A 21212-nucleotide genomic window follows, 5' to 3' on the forward strand; every position below is an offset into this window, starting at 1 on the left:
GTAAGACAAATAGTGTATTGGCCCAATAAATCAAGGAACATTAAGTTTTCAACTGAGCCCACAGAATGCAAACAGATGTTTGTATCACATATGACTACAACACAAGTAGAAATGACCCTTACAAAGGCCTAGCAATCACTCCCTTGATTTTTGCATTGTAATATTGTACCCTTTTAATTTTTTCTCCTTCTACCTGTTTTGAAATACAGACGTTGTTATCACTAAGAATTATCTGTTATCTGATGTAAAATCAGCAACACTGTAATAAATTTAAAAAATTTAAATAACAAGAAAGTGGTTACAGGGCAAAGAGAGCCAACTGGAAAACCAAATTTAAAGGATGTCTCCCCTCTTCCCTTTTGTTTCTTTTTTGTGTCTGGCTAAGTATTTCTTTTGTGTGTTAAGGATCTAAAAGCCTTTAATCTTCTAAGATGAAGAGAAAGTTATTGGTCTCAATTAGTTGCAGATTTTGACATATTTGCAATTTTTCCCCACCACAACAGAGCTGCTTAAAGAGAACCAAGAACCACAGAGAGAGAGAGTTTTACTGAGATAATACGAATTCTCGTTTCAGATCAGAAGTGGAGAAAATGCCGCAAGTCTAGCCAACGAACTGGCTAAGCACACCAAGGGGACTGTGTTTGCAGGGGATGTGAGCTCCTCCGTTAGACTGATGGAGCAGTTGGTGGACATCCTGGATGCCCAGCTGCAGGAGCTGAAACCTAGTGAGAAGGATTCCGCTGGGCGGAGTTATAACAAGGTAGGACCTCTGCCACTAAAGGACATGGGTCTGTGTGCGTGTCAGCTCTCTGCCCTTCAAAACGTGGATGCCAGGTGCCCAGACACACACTTAGAGACCGGAGTTCCCTGTTTGCTCATTTCTCAAGGAGCATTACTGAGAAAGAAGCAACGTTGCCCTTTCCCTGAAAGTTCTCAATGAAACCAGTTATGACAGGTTTTAGTGAATGGTGACTTGATCCTTCTGAATGTGGTCAGTACTCTCTCTGTAGAATTAATATCTGTAGCTAGAGTGATTCTATGGTACATGAGTAGTGAATTGTGTGAGAACATGCAACTCTAAATGCTTGAAACAACGTTGTGATACACAGTAGTATTAGTGGCAGCTTTAGAGAGAAGGATGTATCCATTTTCAGGAGAATGCTGATCACACCACTAAGTTTTTCTTACTAAGTTTAAGTTCTGTTTACCATGTTGTGTTTATATTACATTCATGTTCAAATCTTTATAAGTTCAAATCTAGAGTTAGTCTCAGATAAGTGACATATCATTTTTTAAACAATGGTTTTATATATATATATGTTTTCCTCTTTTAACAAATGACACAACAAAATAGAGCTAAGAGCTGTCAATAGATAGCTGTGGCTGTGAACGGAGTTGCCCAGAGAAGATCTGTAGCTAGTCGACTTGGAATTCAGGAACACCAGCTTAATTTTTGAGGACTTCTTCTTTCCTCGGTTTTTTTTTTTTCCAGCAGATAAAATCTAACCTCTGACTTTCTTTTCTTTTACTTAAAAGCTCCAAAAACGAGAGAAGACATGCAGGGCTTACCTTAAGGTATCTTTCCTGTGACGTCCCCCTGCTTCTTCCCTTCTCCGGCTGCCTACCACGCTTATGCCATCTTGCTGCATGACTCAGAATTCTCAGTCTTTGATAATTATATAATGTGCCCCATATCAGCTGTACAAATGTTGGCTTTCCTCAGAATAAGCCAATGAGAGTTGACTGATTTTTTTTTTTTGCTGTTTTCCCATTTATCCAAAACATATAAGAATTGAATAATTATCCTCTGAATTGGAAGAAAGCACATAGTAGTCCCTTTGTGTTCTCTTGTCATCTCTGCATTCAACAACCTGAAACAGCTATGATATATTCTTGGCAGTTTATCATATCAAAGACTGTATGGGCATACTCTATGTGCATGTAAAAAGTCACCGCTTTCTGATCTCTGGGGTATACTGGTCAATAAATCAGGCTTTGTCCTGGCTGTTTGGGAACTCGCTTCTGGAAGTAGGGTGCTGAGTGTGGGTGTCCAGGCATAAAACATGAACCCTGTGGTGGTGATGCCACTGTGTGATAGGTGGGAGATCTTTCTGGGCTACCAGAGCAGAAGGTACACTTCCTTGCTAGGGCCAACACTCCTCCCTAGGCAGCACGCAGAGGCTCTCCATGCAAGTCAGCCAAACTAGTTCTACTGTGTTTTGGTTTGCTCTGCAGTGTAAAAGCCCCTTGCTGTTGCAGAGAAGGAGTTAGCCATTACCCTGGCAAACCTAACCCTGAAGGACAGATTCACAGAGTGGAGTAACAAACCAAAGAATTTTTGTAGTTTTATAAATGCGGTTACTCAGAAACTGAAACCTCATTAATTTGGTTGGCAAGGTCAGGGATGGGCAGGCACAAGGACCAGCGTCTCTCTAGTTATCAAATGACACCTTTGAACCTGAGCCCTTTGCAAGAAAGGCAGAGGAAAGTCAATTTTTTAGGTAGTAAAGTTCTAAAGACCCTTAAGAATCTGATTGAGGATGCAACTGATAAAGATCTAAGGAATTTTTCACATTCAATGCTGAAGTTTCCCTTAAGATACTAATGGGTAGAAGGTACTAATCAGTGTGTTGTCCAAGGTATACCTCAATGAACTGAGAGTAGACTTTGGCAAGCAAAGAAATGATTGCTTCAGGAATATGAGTAGGCTGATGATTATCTTGGCCCCCCATAAAAAAGCACAAATGGTAATAAATAAGGAGCACGTCACGTTCATGTAAGTGCACCCTCAGGAGAAGCGTGTACACATGGCACATCTCTGTATGACCTTAATTTCTGACCAGTGTCATCTTCAGTGTGTTTCAAATGAGCTACTCCCTTCCGACAAGACTAATAAGCCTGATTACAAATCAGAAGCTGACTTACTCTGTGCAAATGAAGCAAGTTTCTGCTTGGCTACAGAGGATTCATCTGTAAGTTAGATCAGAGGCTCCAGTCTGTATTTCTTGGTGACTAATGAATCTGGCCTCAGCAGACCAGTTTCTGTTCCACTCTAGTTACTGGCTGAAGAAGTGTCCACGTGAACATTCTGGACTATTCCATCTCTCGTTAGGAAGAAAGGGGAAAAAAAAAAAAACTTTAACGCCACTTGGAAGTACCTTCTACCTGCCAGAGAAGTCGTGGTGGCTCACAAGGCAGATGCAACAAGGGTATTAAGATGGATGAACCTAATTAATCTTACTCTGACAATAACCTCAGGCAACTTTTCCCCTTACCTATTTCAGTACAGAGCCTCAAACCAGCAGTTCATTGTTGTTTTTCATATATGGGGTGACCTTTTTCCTCAGCAGTTACCAGTAGGTTGGAGCAATGTATATGTCGGCCTTGGTACGTTAAGCATAGGCGTATGGAACAGTAAACACACATAGCGACTTCAGCTGTCTGGCTATCTATCCGTGGCACAGCACACTCCAGCTTAAGCACAGCACATGTGAGCATCAGGGCTTGCCTCCAGTGGACCAGCCTACTGGGTTATATTGCTATTTAATGCTGTTTTGCATGGAAATAAATTAAACCCACACTCGAGGAATATTTGCAGCTTGGTCGCAACACTTGCTTATTTCCGTTCTTAAATCATCAGTCTAGCCTTTCCGTATTCTGCCTGTTTTCCTCATTCTTTAAAAGCAGACCCGGTCCTTAGAAGTTAATGTATATATATATATATATATATATATATATATATATATATAAATACACGTGCCTTTCAGCTCTCTAGGTAATGGGAAGGACAAAAATGTAGGCAGCTAGCTTATGAGCTTTAAAGCTGCCTTTTCCCTGAAGTGTTAATAAATGCACAGCATCTGTAAAGCAGATTGACTTATTTGAGTTTGGGTTCAAAAGACACTATGACTGAAATTTCTCGTAGATTCTGGCCCACTGCAGAAGCACTGGTGTTTTCTAGTTTTACATTTAAATTTGAAGCTGTAAATAGGGCGACTGTCGTAGTTGTGAGTGGCCACCCTTGTAAGTCAGCCCTTCGCCTCAGAGCTGCTCCTGAGAGTTGCACGTCCCCTTCAGCAATTGCAGTGTGCTCGGAGAAGTGAAAAAAATCAACCACCTCTCTCACAGGCTCCGTAACGCCCAGCAGCTGTTCACTAATGTTCAGTTAGTGCTATTTTGAAGTCCTTGTCCATACTTACAGTTGCCCAAGTCATGAAAGAAAAGTAAATCATCAAGTCAGGCAAACATCCCAGTTGTCACAGGTCAGCGATTGACAGGTCCCCTGGTGCCCCAGAAGCAGTCCAAACTCATGGTCATTTTTAAATGGATGCAGGCAATTGTTGACACAGTGGACAACCTTCTGAGACCCGAAGCTTTGGACTCCTGGAAACACATGAATTCCTCTGAGCAAGCACACACAGCCACGATGTTACTGGATACACTGGAAGAAGGAGCGTTTGTCCTAGCAGATAATCTCTTGGAACCAACCCGCGTCTCAATGCCCACAGAAAACATTGGTGAGTGTATCTGTGGTCACATTTGATTTGGGAGACAGGTGTTAAAGAGAGTGAAGTTTGCATTCCAAATCTATCATCTCCCAGCATTAGATTTCTCTTTTGCTGAGCTATTTATTTTCAGGAACAGAAATTATTGATCATATTTAATAAAATTAATGCTTAAGCTGGAATCTGCCTATATCTTATAAAAGTTATTTTTATGAGTATGTGTGAGTTTTTCAATTGAAAAATCATTAAAAGAAAAAATAAAAGCACTTAAATGCTAGAATATGGATTGCTTAAGTAATGAAAGTGCTTCATCTGAGAACGTAGCAAAAGTCTTTCCATTTTTATAACATGCCTAATGAATTTAAATTGCTTTATGTGTTCTTCCCGCCAAATATTTTGGCTCATAAAACTCAAGTAGATTCTTTACATTAAACACAGACTCCCTTAGGTAAAAGAGATGTTTAATACCTGGGAAATAATGGTTCATATCTGTAATATCAGCTTTTGGTAGGCTGACACAGGAGGATTGTTATGAGTTCAAGGCCACTCTGGACTATAGAGTTAGATCAAGACTCACAAAACAAAACAGTTGAAGTGGAGCTCAGCTGGCAAGGTGCTCATCTAGCATGCAGGAAGCAATGAGTTTGAGTCCCTGGCACCACGGAATAACGGTACATTCTGTAATTCCAAGGAGGCGGAGCCGGGAGGTTCAGATTGAAGGTCAGCCCGTCCGGTAGAAACTCTCTCCTTCCTAAAGATATTGTCAGTGAAGGACATATTTTGTAGCATGAAATAGCCTGTTTCTAGGTTGTCAAATGAATATCAGTAATTTTGGGGTAAACTCGGAGTTAAAATGCTGCAGTGAGGGTCAGAAATCTATTGTTGACAATATTTGGTAGGAGAGTAAAAATTAGTATTTAATTTCTTTCATCTTCGAATTGACAGTTGTTTGGTGAGACTGAAGACTTCCTCTGTAAACCTTCATATGAAGTTTACTGTGTATTGTACTGAAATAAAAGGTTCCCGATTATAAGTAAAAATGAAAAGAAAATTGAAAAGAGCATAGACCTCTCTCTTCTCCATCAAAAGCCAGGCTGACTCCTTAGCACAACAAGGCTGAAGTTCTCTGGCTGTAATGCCATGTCTTAATGCCAAATCATGACTGCCAATATCATGGTGGCGTATTAACTGCTGAGGAATGAAAAAGTAAAAAAGAGATGGCGTAACTAAATTATGCACCAAAATTGAAAATACAAACTTAAATTTATTTCCTATATGTAAAATTTTCCAATGAAGTTAAATAGTAATGATTTGTTCTGAAGTGCAGAAATTATAAATCACTCAATAACTTTCGTGTATAAATGAAGTCAAAAGGAGGCACCCACCATAATCTTAGGTATCTGGCTTTAAAAAAAATGTAATTTACTCATAATAAGAAAAGAATAAAACCCCAAAGCTTCTATTATCTGCACACAGTTCGGCGCTAGCTATAGTCCCCAGGCTCCTTCACTTTGAACCCAATTCACTTGTATCCATGTCGTTCCCCTAATTACAGAAGAGGTGTGGACCTGATCCTCTTAGTGAAGGCATTCTGAGAAGACTTATGGCTTGGCGTTTTGTAACTTTAATTTGCTTCCCTAATTTTCTAATATTAGTTTTTTTTAAAAAAAAAACAAAATAACTTATTTTTTCCCTTGACTTTAACTGTGCATAAAAATTTGAAGGACCTTGTTAAATTCTGTGATCTTTTAAATTCTGAATACCCATAAACCAGTTTCTGTTTCCCAGATGGTTTTGGGACCTTCTGGCTCCACCTTCCTGGGATTACAGAATGCACCACTACCCCTGATTTACATGGAACCCTAACCCAGTCCTATACCCATATAATTTTTTCCCAGTACCAGACAAACAGAAAATGAAATGTCTGCAAGTCACCATTTTCATTTTTTGGTTTTTTGAGATAGGATTTCTCTGTAAAACAGTCCTAACTGTCCTGGAACTCACCCTATAGACCAAGCTGGCCTCAAACTCACAGAGATCCTTCTGCCTCTGTGTCCCGAGGGCTGGGATTTAAGTCGTCCACCACCACTGCCCAACTTCATTTTCTTAATATATCTTTCTGTGTTTGGAAAGATCGTTCTTTCTATTAAAGCTTTAAGCTTAGATGTCATGGCTACATTTAGGATACAATGTATACATTTTACTGATATTAGTAACCCATGCACAGAATTTATTGTATCTTTTTACTTACTGTCCCAACTTTATCAGCATAAAAGTCACTTTAAGCATTTTAAAATAGTTATTTTTTTATTTCTAATTCATAGTCTTGGAGGGTTTTTTTTTTTTGCAGAGAGAGAGAGAGAGAGAGAGAGAGAAATATGTGTTGTTTTAAGCAAGAAAAAAGCATTCTGTTTTTTCTAGACCTTGCCTTTAAACATACTTTGGAAACAACCTACTATTTTCTTATCCTTTTGAGGCACTTATCTAAACTTAAAGGATGGCTATATCTTCAGTTATTAGAACAAATTGGTTTTCTTCTTAGCAGTTTGTTTTAACATCATCGTGTGATTTACTCAGGATATATGATCCCATAAAAATGGAGTGATTGTCCAGAGATAGCATGTGCCGTAAAATTTGAGGTCTAATTTGTATTCAGGGGTATATATTTTGAATGTGAGTCCCTTGAATTTTGAACAAATGTTCTCCCTGTAATCCTCAGCATAGGGTTCGTTTTATCTTCAGAAGGCAGTGGCGTCCCACCTCCAACCCAGGAAGCCACTGCTTCCTGTCCCTGTGCGTGGTTCCTGACTTTGCCTTGCATTATTTTTAATCTTCTTTTATGTTGAGTTCACTTAGAGAGCTCCCTATCCATTCTGATTGTCTGTAGTTCAGTCATTGCTCAATGTCCCTCCATCATAAGGGTATACTATACTCTCGGTTCTATGTATTCTTTCCCCTTTCTGGTTCTTTGAGTTGTTACCACATGGCGACTCTTATTCTCATTTGGTCTCTTACGGCAGTGAGTGAGAGTCCATCTGTTCTCCATCTTTCCAATACTCAGTCTCTTTATTTTTGGCTTCTCAGTAGTTTACATTGGTATCTCGTGTGGGTTTGTTTTGGATTTCTATGATTACTAAGTAACGTGTGTTTACTTTTTGGGTTGAGTATGATGGGGACCTGGTGTCCTTGTATAGCCCATATGATCTTGAACTCTGTCCTTTAGCCTTAACCTCCTGTGTGCTGGGATTAGAGATATGTACCACTGTGCCCAGTAAGTAACATTTAGTTGATTAATTCTTCGCATGTGTTTATGGCCCGTTCACTCACCTTAAAGTATCTGTTAATTTATTTTTCTCTAGTTCAGTTTTTATGTGTGCTTAGTGTATATATGTCTTAGGCCAGAAGTCTATATGCTGAATGTTTCCCCCAGTAAGTGACTTTTTATTTTCGTTTTCTATTTTGTGAATAGCAGAAATTTCTAATTTTGATTTTGGAGGTTTGTAATACCTAGTTTCAGCACCATATGCCTAATTTTATCTTGCTTGCACTTTCCAACATTGTGGTATTTGACAGCGTAAATAGCGTTCTCTCATTATTAATGTGAAATCTTCAATATCCTTTTAGGGAAAAGAACAATTACAATTAAACATTAAGAAAATACGTTCAGAAGATAATATTCTTACACCTTTACTTCTTGTGATGTGTTAATGCCTTCTCTGAAAGTGGGTATAACAGTCTGTCTATATAGTTCATTCACTGGTGTACTTATCGTTCATTAAAAGAGTGAATATTTTACAAAAAAAAAACTTAATGTTTTATTAGAGAAATAAGGAGGGGATTGGCCCTGCAGACTTTCCTTGGCTTGTCTCATCTTCCGGTCATCACTCAACTCTGTTGATACGCTAATTAGGCCGAGGAGCTTGACCAGGCCGCGTGTAGTTCCCACCTGCCCACCAGCACAGGGAGCTTTCTGTTGAGTGACTGTGGTACACGCACTGTCCATTGTCTTTCCTCCTGACAGTAAGATTTATTGGATAGCTTAGGTAAGATAAGCCCAATCCATCCATTATAAAATCCCCTTTCATTTATTTTCAGAAGGGCCTCAGTAGACAGTATAGCCTCTACCATCCCCACCTTGCTGCGCTTTAGACTTTTACAACAACAGAGGTTGTTCCGCCATTCCGCTGTGTGGACAAGAGGCTGGGCTTCTATCTCTTCAAATCTATTCAGTGCTGTCTTCTCCCTGGAGCCTAGACTGACCTAGCTTTGGCAGGTCCTCAGGGCCCCATCAACATCTTCCCCAGAGGTTCTGCATCTCACTGCAGCCAGCTGCCGGGTGGGGGGCAGGGGGAGCTGTGATGAATGAGGCTCTGGGTGGCTCTCCAGTGAACTGGAGTGTATACACATGAGCTGTCTGTTGACTAAGGCGTGTACCATAGTGACCAACATAAACAGCCCGCAGTGCTACGTGGCGATGTTTTAATATGTTCACGTTAGTTCAAACACACAGGCCATGCAGAAGCTCTCTTAGTCGTAAAGAGGATAATAGGCATTCTCCATGATAGACAAGATCAAGTAGGGAATAATTATCACCTTGACTTATTTTTTACGGTTATATAAATTTTTACCTTTTTTCTGGGATCTATTTGGAGATGGTTTGTCCAAGCTGGCCTCAAACTCTTAGACTAAACTACCACTTAAGATTTATTTTTACAATTTTACTTAGCAGGTTGTGCATAGGTACAGTATTTATATTTATGGCATTAACGATTTCATACTGTAAATCCCATTGGATGTTTTTCCCCTCACAGTTAGGTTTTCATGAGTATATCCACTGTCATGTGTACCCCTAGTTCATCCATCTGATTTAAGAATACAGCACAGTTTTTCCTGAAAGGCATTTTAGTGGCTTTCCAATTTTTTCCTCTACCTAATTTTTCCAGTTTCTGTTCTCATTGCTAAAAACACTGCACCAGCACAGGCTGACACTTCATTTTGACATAAATTTTTTTTAATTAGTTTGATCCCATTGCTGCTTTTATATATAGTTCACCTGATGTTTTGAAGGGTTCCTTTTGTATTACTTTCCTTTGACTGTTTTTGTTTTTAATCTTTGAATTTGTTGTTCTCAACATTTCCCTACGTTTCTATTTCTTTGTGTGTGTTCTGACCACTGATTTGTTGCAGATGATATAGCTTAAAAATACTGTGTTCCTTTCCTTTTAAAAACTATTTTAAAGTTATCATTTTGCATAATAATGATGTGCAGTTAATTGGTTAGTTTTTAATTTTAGTGTTGGAGTTTTTGCTACCTAAGAAAATTTACTCTTAACTTTCTGCTCCGTTGGCTTTTTTAAAGTCATCTCTACTTTGATTTTATGATGATGTCATGCTTTAGAACTTTGTAAATTTATGTTAGTAATCTTTGTGGTCTTTCTAAAGTTTCTGTTTTATTGTGTTTTGTGGTAGGAAAAACTGATGTGGCGTTTTCCATAGGAATAAGCCAGTTCTTTCTGTGCTCCCTCCCCTGCCTCTGTCTTCAAACAAGGCTCTACCAGTGACAGCATGGTAGTAGGATCTAGTGTTGGCTGCGTCTGTGCAGTGCTGCTTCCTTTTCAGTGATGCTGGCAGCTTTTGAACCTTTCAGTGTTTCCCCTTGAGGAGTTCCCTTGACTGCCTTTGTGTACATCTCATGCATATGGATTTTAAAATCAATTTTTCAAGTCCCATACACTCTTAAGGTCTTGTTCGAATTTCTATTAGAATTAAACTTCACTCATGGCTTGATATTAAAAGAAGTACCAGAGTTCTCCAAACTAAAGAGCATTGCAGGATGGGCTATTTCTTAATTATGCATACTGTGAATAATGGCTTGTTACACTCCCACAGTCTACATTCCCTTTAATTTTTTTTTAATTGTTGGATCGCATTCTAAGATAGTGATAAATAGTACACACCAGTAAGTGTCCTTTTCCTTTCAAGGGTGCTCTTATCATCCTAATGTTTGCACAGACGCAAAAGATCCCTCTGACAGGAAAACCTCCCGCTCAGGGGGCTGTTCCTTTATTCCTCCTCTTTTGTAAAGTTTTGTTTTTTTATTTTTCCATTAAACAAGTTAAAATGTACTGAATTTTTCTGCTAATATTATTTAATTTTATTTTACACGCTTCTCTAATATACTAACTAGTTACACTTTTGAATTTCTTTAGGTTATTAGTGTCTAAAGTGTGGCATGTAGCATATTCTTTTAAGGATTGTTTGGTAACCCTTTAATCACTGAGAAGATTGTGAAGTGGTTAGCACACATCAATACCCTGTCTTCTAAAAGAGAAAATATAAGTTTATTTAAAATTAAGTATGTATTAAACTAGGAATTGATGCATTGAGATCCGAAACTATTGGAGTTTTGAAAAAGTTCCTTTCAATTATGTTTAGTGTCCCCAGGATGTTTCTGTTCTCTGTTGCACTGTTTACTGGCTGATGCACACTTACTTTTATAAAGTTGATGATCCCATATCCATTGCTTAGTTTTGTCTAAAATCAATAGTCATATGTAGGAATAACCCCATTACTTTAGAAAATTCATGTCAGTTTTTTTTCCTATGAACATAATTTTTAAGCTAAAAATGTAAATATAATTAGAGGAAGTGAACGAATTCATGTGTGTCTAGAATATTTGAATTTGCATGAAACTTGGACTTTTGATCTTATTTGCTTTTTAAGAGGAGTAATTAGTAATTATAGAGCCATTTAATATGATAAGGAGGTAATTATATGTCAGAGGGGGAGGGGACGAGCGTTTTGCTGTATTTTGTTTTGTTGGCAGGGTCTCATGTAGTCAGGCTAGCTTGGGATGCTCTGTGTAAGTGAGGATGATTCTGACCTCATGATCCTCATGTGTCTGCCACCACTTGTCACCCCATAATACCGTTCTGAGTCTTCCTGTTGGGTGCTGTCTTTGGAGAAACACTTCTGTTAGTCGTTTCTCTCCACTGGATCCGTTGCTCCTCACACAGAGAGTCTGATCGAAGCAGGGAGACTTACCAGCTGCTTGATCTTTCCCAACATGAGACAGTGAGAGCAATTGCCAGCCTGTGTCTGCACCCATGGGAGTGCAAGAGTTGCATGGGCACCATTATAATCTTGGCATCATTGTAAGCTTGCAGTTGAGTGGTGTCATTTGAGGCTGAATTCCTTCTAAGAACCTCCGAATGTCCATGTTTTCATATTTCAAACAAAACAAAGTTTAAAAATAGTCTATGAGCAATGAGAGTGCAGGGGTGAGGCTATTTTTGAATCAAAGAAAGGAGTGAAGTCACATCTCTCCGCTGACAGTTTCTCATTAAAATTCTTTACTGCTCGCACTGCTTGTAGAAATTGGAAAAATGTGTAGCTACAAACTTACCAGACACAGTGCTGCCTAGAAAGAGATGTGCCTGTGTGCTGAAGGCATGCAGATTCGCACTCACTTTCCGCAGAGGGATGGTCACTGAAGAGTTACTTAATACAAAGACCCCAAATGAATGAAGATTTGCAGTAGAAAAGGGAAGCTATAATTCCTTTGGGTTCTCTTTTGTCTATTTGTAGTTTAAAGAATGACAACCCCCCTCTTTTATTTTTTGTTTCATCCAGTTCTGCAAGTTGAAGTACTCAGCACAGAAGGGCAGGTCCAAGATTTTAAATTCCCTCTAGGCATCAAGGGGGCCGGCAGCTCCATCCAGCTCTCAGCAAACACTGTCAAACAGAACAGCAGGAATGGTGAGAGGGAACAACCCCGCTTTGCTTTGTCCTTCTCTTCTCTTTCCTTCCCACCTTACTCCCCTTGTTAAAAAAAAGAAAAAGAAAGAAAAAGAGAAAGCTGTTGAGGTGGACTTGTTCTGTCTTGAAAATTTATCCTTAATGCAACTAAAATGACTTTTATTATTTAAAATAGAGCCTTACTTTCTCAACAACTTGATTTAGATCCATGTAAAGAGCCCACTGGGTGTTCATATTTTATTCTCATTTTGCCACATCCTTTCTCATATTTGTTGTGAGCGCTATGACGGTTTCTCCCTTCCCAGGGCTGGCAAAGCTGGTGTTCATCATTTACCGGAGTCTGGGACAATTCTTGAGTACGGAAAATGCGACCATAAAGCTGGGCGCAGACTTCGTGGGTCGGAATAGCACCATTGCAGTGAACTCCCACGTCATTTCCGTTTCCATCAATAAAGAGTCCAGCCGCGTGTACCTGACAGACCCCGTGCTTTTCACCCTGCCGCACATTTATGTAAGCTAATGTATGCTAATGAAGTCAGAGAAGGCTTGAACCCTCAGAGAGAGGAAAGCCAGGCTGACATGCTGAGGATGCAGGAAGGATGGTGCGGTTGGGTGGGCGGGTGGGAGGGAGAAGACCTTTCCATTTGAATTTTAAATGTTAGACTAGGTCAGAGACACAAGTTTATTTAAGTCTGTGAACATAAAATTAAATGAGCCTGGTTCAGTGATTATTAGAACTTAAGTGTATTCTTAATGAAAGCTAATTCAGTAATCAACAAGAAAATGTAAATGACTCTAATTTGTTTTTGGGTGAAAATTAGCTCTTACCTTAGCAGCAGGATAGCTGGATATTAACTCTTCAGAGTCTACTTTTTTAGTATGGCTAATCATTATTTTTAATGAGTTATATTGGGCTCGTTTACACACATGCATCTGCCCACAAAGTGTGCAGGCACACACACAGATACACGCACATATACATACAAAAATGAAACATATTTGGTTCAACTTTCATCAAATATTGCATGTAAGAGTTCAGAATTGGGGAGGTGTGTGTTGTCTGTGGTGCTGCAGAGCACAGGCTGGTGCTTACATGACAGCTATGTTGGAAGATGGGGCTTCTTCAGTAGAGTGAATGAACACTGGGAGTTAACCAAGTGTTTGGGGCAGACAAGAATCAAATGTGTAGTCATAGAGCTTAGCTCATATTTGCTTGATATGATTTTTTCTTAAGACTCTTACAGTGTCAACTGTGTTTCACATGTATCTCATGTGTCACTTACAAGTAACCATAAAAAGAACCCAAACTTGAAAATAATTTTTATAAGACTCTCGGTCCCTGTGGGATTTTCTCAGAACCAATTCACCACCTTAATCTTATCAGAAAAGGGAGATAGACTCTAATGTACCCATCGGTAGGTAAAATCATAAGATCAAAATTGTAATTGGGTGAAATGGATCTCTGGTAATTTAGAATACACGTTAGAGTGTTTCGGACTATAAAGTCCCCTTGAAGCTAGATATGTGCCTTGTATAACATAGTCCACAACTTTGCTGATGGAAAACTTTATAGTCCGAAACATGCAAAGTTTAATCTAAATTACCTTTTGCACATATTAAACAATTGCTACTGCCATCTTTGAGTGTAAAATCCTAATTTTATCTTGTCATTTTATTTCCCAGACTCACAATTATTTCAATGCAAACTGCTCCTTCTGGAACTACTCAGAGAGAACCATGATGGGATATTGGTCTACCCAGGGCTGCAAGCTGGTTGACACTAATAAAACTCGCACAACGTGTGCATGCAGCCACCTAACCAATTTTGCTATTCTCATGGCCCACAGGGAAATTTCAGTAAGTATTTGCACTTCTAATTAGTCGCAGGGAAAGACCTCAGAGATTGAAAACAGCTTGTGTAATAGTCCGTCTTTGGGTGCTTATCGTAACTAAACAGCAAACAAAGTGAGGCAGGTTTCTAATTGTTTTTACCCTGTCCATATATGCTCAGAAGTCTTGACACTTTCTTGCTAAGTTCCTGCCCACCTTTGTGGGAAGACGTTTTTCAGAGGCAGTCAAGGGTTTTGAGAATAGATAGCAGTGGGGGGCGTCAGAGCACAACTTGGGCTCCCAGATGCCGGATGCCGTTCCTTTGAATTGTGGCATCGCTTTTCACGATGTTGTTGTGACAGTTGGCACATTATGTAGAACTGCAGAGTTTGAAAAGTTAGAAAAGCTTCTGGAATATGCCTACATAGTTGTTCCTCTTGTTAAAGAGAGTGATAGTAGACAAAAAAAAAATATTCAGTACATAGCATGGGGTCAGGGATGTGTCTCAATGGTGGAGTGTTTGTCTAGCCTGAGAAAGACTCTGGTATTCATCCCTTCTTGTTCCAAGAAGAGTACAGTATAAAACTCGTATGTATATCAGGCTTGTCTGTATTGTTTATTTCTCACTATGTAAATTTGTTGAAACCCAAGAGCAAAGGAAAACGTAAAAGTTGAATGATGTATTAGCTGCACCATCATTAAAATGCTAATTATTTTTAATCATAATTAGTCTTTATTCCATGTAACTATTCTGTCTACATTTCTTAAGGTAACTGTTTAAATACTTATTTTAAATAAGATTGGGCCTCTCACATCATTTTCTATATAAAATCCTCCTCTTTGTTGAATTACTTTTAAGTTGTAAATCCAGGAAGATAGTCTTCAACTCCATTATATAGTCAACAGTTGTGTCTGTGAGCCCCCACTGAGCACATGAATGTTCTTCATTAGCGGTGGAGGCAGAAGGTTTCCTCTTGGTAATGTGGATTGCTGACGTTCTTTGTGCTTCCCACTTTCCAGGTGAATGATGTTCACGAACTTCTGCTTAAAGTCATCACCTGGGTGGGCATCATTGTCTCCCTCATCTGCCTGGCGATCTGCATCTTCACCTTCTGTTTCTTCCGAGGTTTACAGAGTGACCGCAACACTATCCACAAGAACCTTTGCATCAACCTTTTCATTGCCGAATTTATTTATCTCATAGGCATCGATAAGACGTCCTACCCGGTAAGCCCCTGTCGAGTTGACTGACCTTAGTCAGTCTGCTAGCTGTCGGTGCACCTGTAATGCTGGTATTAGTGTTTGATGCAATGGATTGTCACAGTGAAGGACAAACTGTGTGGAATTATAAGACAGCTTACCCAGTAATGCTATTATGAAGGTCTTCATTTCATGGATTAAAGTACAAGTTCATTTTTCTGGCTTGTTATACAACAGAAAAATGCAGGGGACCCTGTAATAAAGTGATGCCACTTTCCAAGTTCCTACTTTGCTTATATTCTGATTAGCAGTCTTTCTTTCATGCTTAAAGCAATGAATTCATCATCTCAAAGCCTCAGCATCAGACACAAAGCATAATTTATTAACGCATCACCCTGGATTCATCTGGGATATTTAAGAATGCCCCAGAAACAAAAAGGAAGTGGCCCTACATAATTAGAGTGAGGTATTAGTCATTAAAACAAACTTTTACAGTTCTGCTCTAGATGGACATAACGTGTCTGCACATAACTGCTCTGTGGACTTGTGAAGCAGACACCCTCAGTGGGGGACTTGGAGACGTGATCTTAAAGGTCTGGCTTCCTCCTTGTACTTAATTTCCCTAAAACGGCCATCGCTTAGTGAGGAAGTCTGTCACACTTGGGGGTATGGTTTTCAAGCATATGTGCCCTTGATATTTTACCAGGCCTTTAACCTGTGTCCATTTATGGAAAGTGTGTGTGTGTGTGTGTGTGTGTGTGTGTGTGTGTGTGTGTGTGTGTGAAGATACTGATGCTGAGGTATTTAAACCCTAGTGATCCTGCCACCGACGGTTTCACGGTTGAGGAGAGGATGCTGGATGCTTTGTACTCACAGATATCCTTTATGTTTCTCTTCTTTCCTTTTTCAGGTCTTATGCCCTGTCTTTGCAGGGCTTTTGCATTTCTTCTTCCTGGCGGCTTTTTCTTGGATGTGCCTGGAAGGTGTCCAGCTCTACTTAATGTTGGTTGAAGTTTTTGAGAGCGAATATTCAAGGAAGAAATATTACTATGTGGCCGGATACTTGTTCCCTGCCACGGTGGTCGGCGTTTCGGCCGCTATTGACTATAAGAGCTATGGGACACAAAAGGCGTAAGTAATTGCAAGCGGCCTGCGTGCTTTTCAACTGAATAATTTTTTACAGCCTGTTAGCTGTCAGTGAGGGTTCCTGACAGACGAAAATCGTGTCTGAAAGCTTTACTGGGGGAGAGAAGGGGCATGCCGTGCACAAATTACAATCAAGTCTTCTGTAATTTTCTGGGTTCAAAGGATTTGTTCTCTGGTGAGGCAGATTCTAAATTATGGACTTTCTTTTTTAACACAAAAGATTGACCTGAAACAAATTGAAAAAGTAAATAACTTTTGGCCTCAGAAAGATATTAAGTAAAAAATTCTCCCAAACTTAATGCATCTGACTTAAGCCAATGTTTCCCCAGGTCCCTGTGGGGCTGATTCTCCTTCTGCACTGTTACGGAAGCATATTCTATCCCAGATGTTTCCCTTTGGTAATATTTTACCAGGAACTTTAAGAGGATTAAAATAATTCACCCTCTCTTGTTCCTAAAAGTACAGAAAGTGGCAGAATGAAGAGATGGCACTTCTCTAATGGTTTACGTTGCTAAAGGCATAAATTGGACTTCCAACTCTGCTTATATTTTTCCTCTGATAAAATTAGTTAATAGTATTTATTTATAGTAAAGAACCCGTGACTATAGATGATAAAAAAGCATGAGAAATTCAGTGAAGATTTCATATTGTAGGAAATACGAACCACTAGTTAAAGTGTGTCCTTTTTTATTGTTTTTACTGAGCTGTATATTTTTCTCTACTCCCATCCCCTTCTACCCTTTCCCATAATCCCCACACTCCCAATTTGCTCAGGAGATCTTGTCCTTTTCTACTTCCCATGTAGATTAGATCCATGTATGTCTCTCTTAGGGTCCTGTTTGTTTGCTTTCTAGGTTCTGGGGTTGTGCATCGTAGGCTGGGTTTTCTTTGCTTTATGTCTAGGAGCCGTTTATGAGTGAGGACATATGATATCTGTCACTAAAGTGTCCCTTAATGAGTTTATGCATTATACACTTTAATACTGTGGAGGTTGTGTGCTTATATGTTTCCCTAGTATTTGTCCATTTCTAATGGAGATATTTATGCTATACTGTTTTGCCACTAACGCCTTCTGAATGCTTTCTTTAAATTCTGTTATGCAATTTAATTCGGATCAACCTGAAAGACAAATTTTGAGGATTACACATAGAACGTTTGAATGATGGTGCAATGTAGAATATTGCTTGGCATCGACTAAAGAAGCGGAAGTTTCCAAGGGCTTCAGGACTGGGGTGGGACTTCCGTTTTCCCTGTGAAAACTTCTGTACAGTACTGTGCCTGAAACGAATCCTGCTGCAGGTTGAAGTAAACGAATTGCTCAACTTTGTTGGGTCAAAGCCAACTCAGAATTATTATAATTCTTCTTGCCCATGATTAATGAATTTTCAAAGGCATATGAAGAGATGGTTTCTTGGCTGGATTTTTGTGGTTTTGTTTCTCTGCTTAATGTGAGGATCCCGGAAAAGTACTTACTGCATTTGTTCTCCTTTCCCCAATAGTTGCTGGCTTCACGTTGATAACTATTTCATATGGAGCTTCATTGGGCCTGTGACCTTCATTATTCTGGTGAGCAGACTTCCCTTTCACAGCCTTTCGGGTGGCCACTGTAGCACTATTACTCGGGAATCCATGCTATGCCCCTCCGACTTCTAATGATGCAGTTGAAGATGTATAAATATGTCTGCTAAGAGGACAGTATCGAGTAGCATATTTAGACTGTTGCCGTTATTGAAAGTTGTACACTGGCTGATTCACTATGCCTGAAAAATACTTTGTGCTGGTTCTGTATCAGTGTGCTGATACAACATAATAATATCAAATAAATAACTAACATACAAAAGGCCACTCAACAGCCACGTTAAGAATTTTTTGACTGTTTTAGTCAGGCAAATGGACATTATTTTTCTTCACAGTCTAATAGTAATTTGGTTTTTTTAAGTGAATGCTCGTACCTTAAATTCTTGTAGATCATAAATCTTTATGAAGCTTAGATTAATTAAAATGGCTAGTAAATGGATTTTAAATTCACTGGAAATAAGAATATCTTTTGAAGACTTAATATACTTTTTAAAAATCAGTGACAATTTATTTTTAAACAAATTTTATATGTCATCAGTAGTAGCATTAAAGTATTTACAAAACCTTTTATATTATCTATATTTATATTGGAAATGACAACATCAGGATTTTATAATTTAAAACTTTGTCTCAGTTACAGTACAACACAGATTGAAATGAGTATTAATAGCCTTTAGAAGTTTGAAAAATACCATAAACAAGTTTTCATATCATCTATGCAGAATTGATGTCCTTAAACACACTAGCTATTGCTATTTTAAGTATTTTACTGCTACTATTTTATTTCTTCTTTATTTTTTTTCCTAAAGAAACTGTTCAGGGTGTTTTAATGTCGACTGGTGTTCCATAAAATTCAGAAAGAAAGGGTCTTAGTTCAGTCAGTAAAACCCCTGCTGTGCAAACATGAAGACTTGTAGCGTGGAAAGGGAACCCAAGTACAGCCAGAGACTCTGTAGCCCCAGAACTGGGGAGGCAGAGACAGTGAGATTCCTGGTACCCACAGCGAGGCTGAGCAGCTGAGTCGCTGTCCCTCAGCTTCAGTGTGCAGCCCTTTCTCCAAAGATACGTGAGCGTGATTGAGGAGGACACCTAACGTCGATCTTACACAGATAATTAGTTAAAAAAATAATTGTTGCTGAACAAAACTTAGAACATGTATGCAGTTTAGATCTTACTACAGTTGTGTCGCGTAGCTACTTCAACAAAGCAGCATGGAAACTAGAGGTGAAAGCCTATATAAACCACTGAAATATTATTAGTGTTCCTGAGATTGGGATTTTTCATCAGATTATCCTCACTAGGCAATGGCCCCAGTTCTGCCCCTTAGTGTATAGGACCACACTCAGTGTTTTCTAGCATAAAATGACTAAAGGCTTCTTTAGAGCTCCCTAAAACAAACACATTTAAATACAAAGCCTGCAGTAGGGATGTTTGGGACATAAAACTGTCACGTGTTTACTTCTGTTGACTGAGAATGTCACCTCTAAAGATTAGCACTAACTAATAATATATTAAAAACATTTTGTTTGAAGAACAAGTTAATGTGTACTCAGTACGAAATGGGTAAAAGGTATTTTGGTGCATCACCCATTTATAATGGGAGCTTATTATTTATCAGACTCTGATGTTCATTTATACTCTGCCTTCAGACTGACCTGTGGAGGGCTCTAGGTCACATTGTTCCCTACCTAAAAACAAATAAAAGAAACCAGCCAGTAACAATTACCATATAGATCTCCTTGAGATTCGGAGATGGCTTTGCCCTCTAACCATCCCAGCACAGAGAGAATGCAAAATGATAACTTGAAATACAATATCTAACCTAAATTGAGAAATGAGATTATACAGCATATGTATGTTAGAAACACATTTACCTAAGTAGGTACGGTGGTATTACAAGACATTTAAAACCTAATTCTGACATGAATCTTAATAATATAAATTGTATTACATACTGTCCCTGTAAGGAATATTCTTATAACAAAACATTACTTGCTATTCCAAGAAAATACATTTTGGATTATGACTGAGTTGAAACCATTTTAACTTAATAGTATTAAATAGGTCTACTTTTGTAATATTCTGTGAAGAAAAGTAAGAGTCTGTGGGAGATAAAACTTCCTACTTAACGCCTTTCTATAGAATGTCTTGCCTACAGGCACTGGACTTATTATATCTATGAGAAAAGTGCCAGTTAGTAATGAGCAGGGGAAACCATTAGTATGCCTGAAATGGTTTAATGAAGGCTTGGATCATGACACGTCAGGAGCTGTTCTTATCATTTGGACAGCTCCATCTGCATCATTAATAATTAATTCAGTTCAGTAAGAGTTCAGCTCACATGCTCACTTAGAAGTCTTCTTCAGAGAACACCTCTCCGGCTGCCCGTCCAGGGGAAATCACTTTCTGCTTGGCTAACAGCAAAGATCTGGAGACACAAGTGCGGTTTTAGACTTGCACTTGCCAGGTAGCCAAAGCTCTAGGGAGGACGAAAAGGGTCGGAACATGTGCAGTTCAGCCGGGTTATTTCAGCGCGCTGTTTCGGTTCTTCTGTCTTATCATATCCATGTCAGCCCTGCAAGCTGTGGAATGAATGTAAAGCTGCTAAGCCCAGACAGATGTGAATTAATGGAGCAAGCTGATGACCATAAAACAAACTATAATCCCTGGGAACTTCTCCTTTCTAAAAACTCTTTTGTATGTCATGCCTAGCAACATAGGTGACGCTTAACTCTGCAGTGCCCATTAGATTAGCAAAGTATGATTTAAACAATAATATATGCAATTATGATTTGAGTATTAGTAGTAGTCATTGGAAGAGTATCCCAGTTTGGTTATTTATTTGTTGAGTGGAATTTTTTTTTTAGCCCTTTCTGGTTTTGCTCCCAACTTTTACATGTGGTTCTATTAAGAAATAGAACCAATATATTAAGAAATTAATATAACTATTAAGAAATAGAACAAAATATCTATATGTTTACAGATATCTGTATGTACCTACCCACATGCACAGATAAGCCCACAGTGTAGAATGAATGTACAAATAATTTCTTAACAAATCCCCCCTCCAAATAAGTTATTACCCTGTGCATTGAGACTATTGGGTTGATATACATGCTTAACATAGTTCTATTTAATCTAAATTTACTAATTTATGTGAGTCATTCAGTTTTGCATGTATATGCAGCCTAGCCC

The 21212-nt window shown here is 38.9% G+C and overlaps 1 protein-coding gene across 18 annotated transcripts in view; it reads left to right on the forward strand.

The window, feature by feature from the left end:
* Positions 1-21212, forward strand: part of Adgrl2 (adhesion G protein-coupled receptor L2) — a 618755-nt gene that overhangs the window by 581285 nt on the left and 16258 nt on the right. For 13 of the 18 annotated variants that reach the window (XM_085677553.2, XM_085677552.2, XM_087897468.1 and 10 more), the window contains 9 exons: positions 575-760; positions 1537-1575; positions 4334-4517; positions 12138-12263; positions 12569-12774; positions 13947-14120; positions 15114-15320; positions 16204-16424; positions 17939-18005. In XM_085677553.2, the coding sequence (XP_085533679.1) occupies positions 575-760; positions 1537-1575; positions 4334-4517; positions 12138-12263; positions 12569-12774; positions 13947-14120; positions 15114-15320; positions 16204-16424; positions 17939-18005 (1410 nt within the window). The remainder of the gene's footprint in view (positions 1-574; positions 761-1536; positions 1576-4333; positions 4518-12137; positions 12264-12568; positions 12775-13946; positions 14121-15113; positions 15321-16203; positions 16425-17938; positions 18006-21212) is intronic. The other 5 variants (XM_085677557.2, XM_085677560.2, XM_087897469.1 and 2 more) reach the window with 1 other exon arrangement.

This window comes from Myodes glareolus, chromosome 17 (genome assembly GCF_982192425.1).
Source record: "Myodes glareolus chromosome 17, mMyoGla1.1, whole genome shotgun sequence".
Taxonomy (NCBI): Eukaryota; Metazoa; Chordata; class Mammalia; order Rodentia; family Cricetidae; genus Myodes; species Myodes glareolus.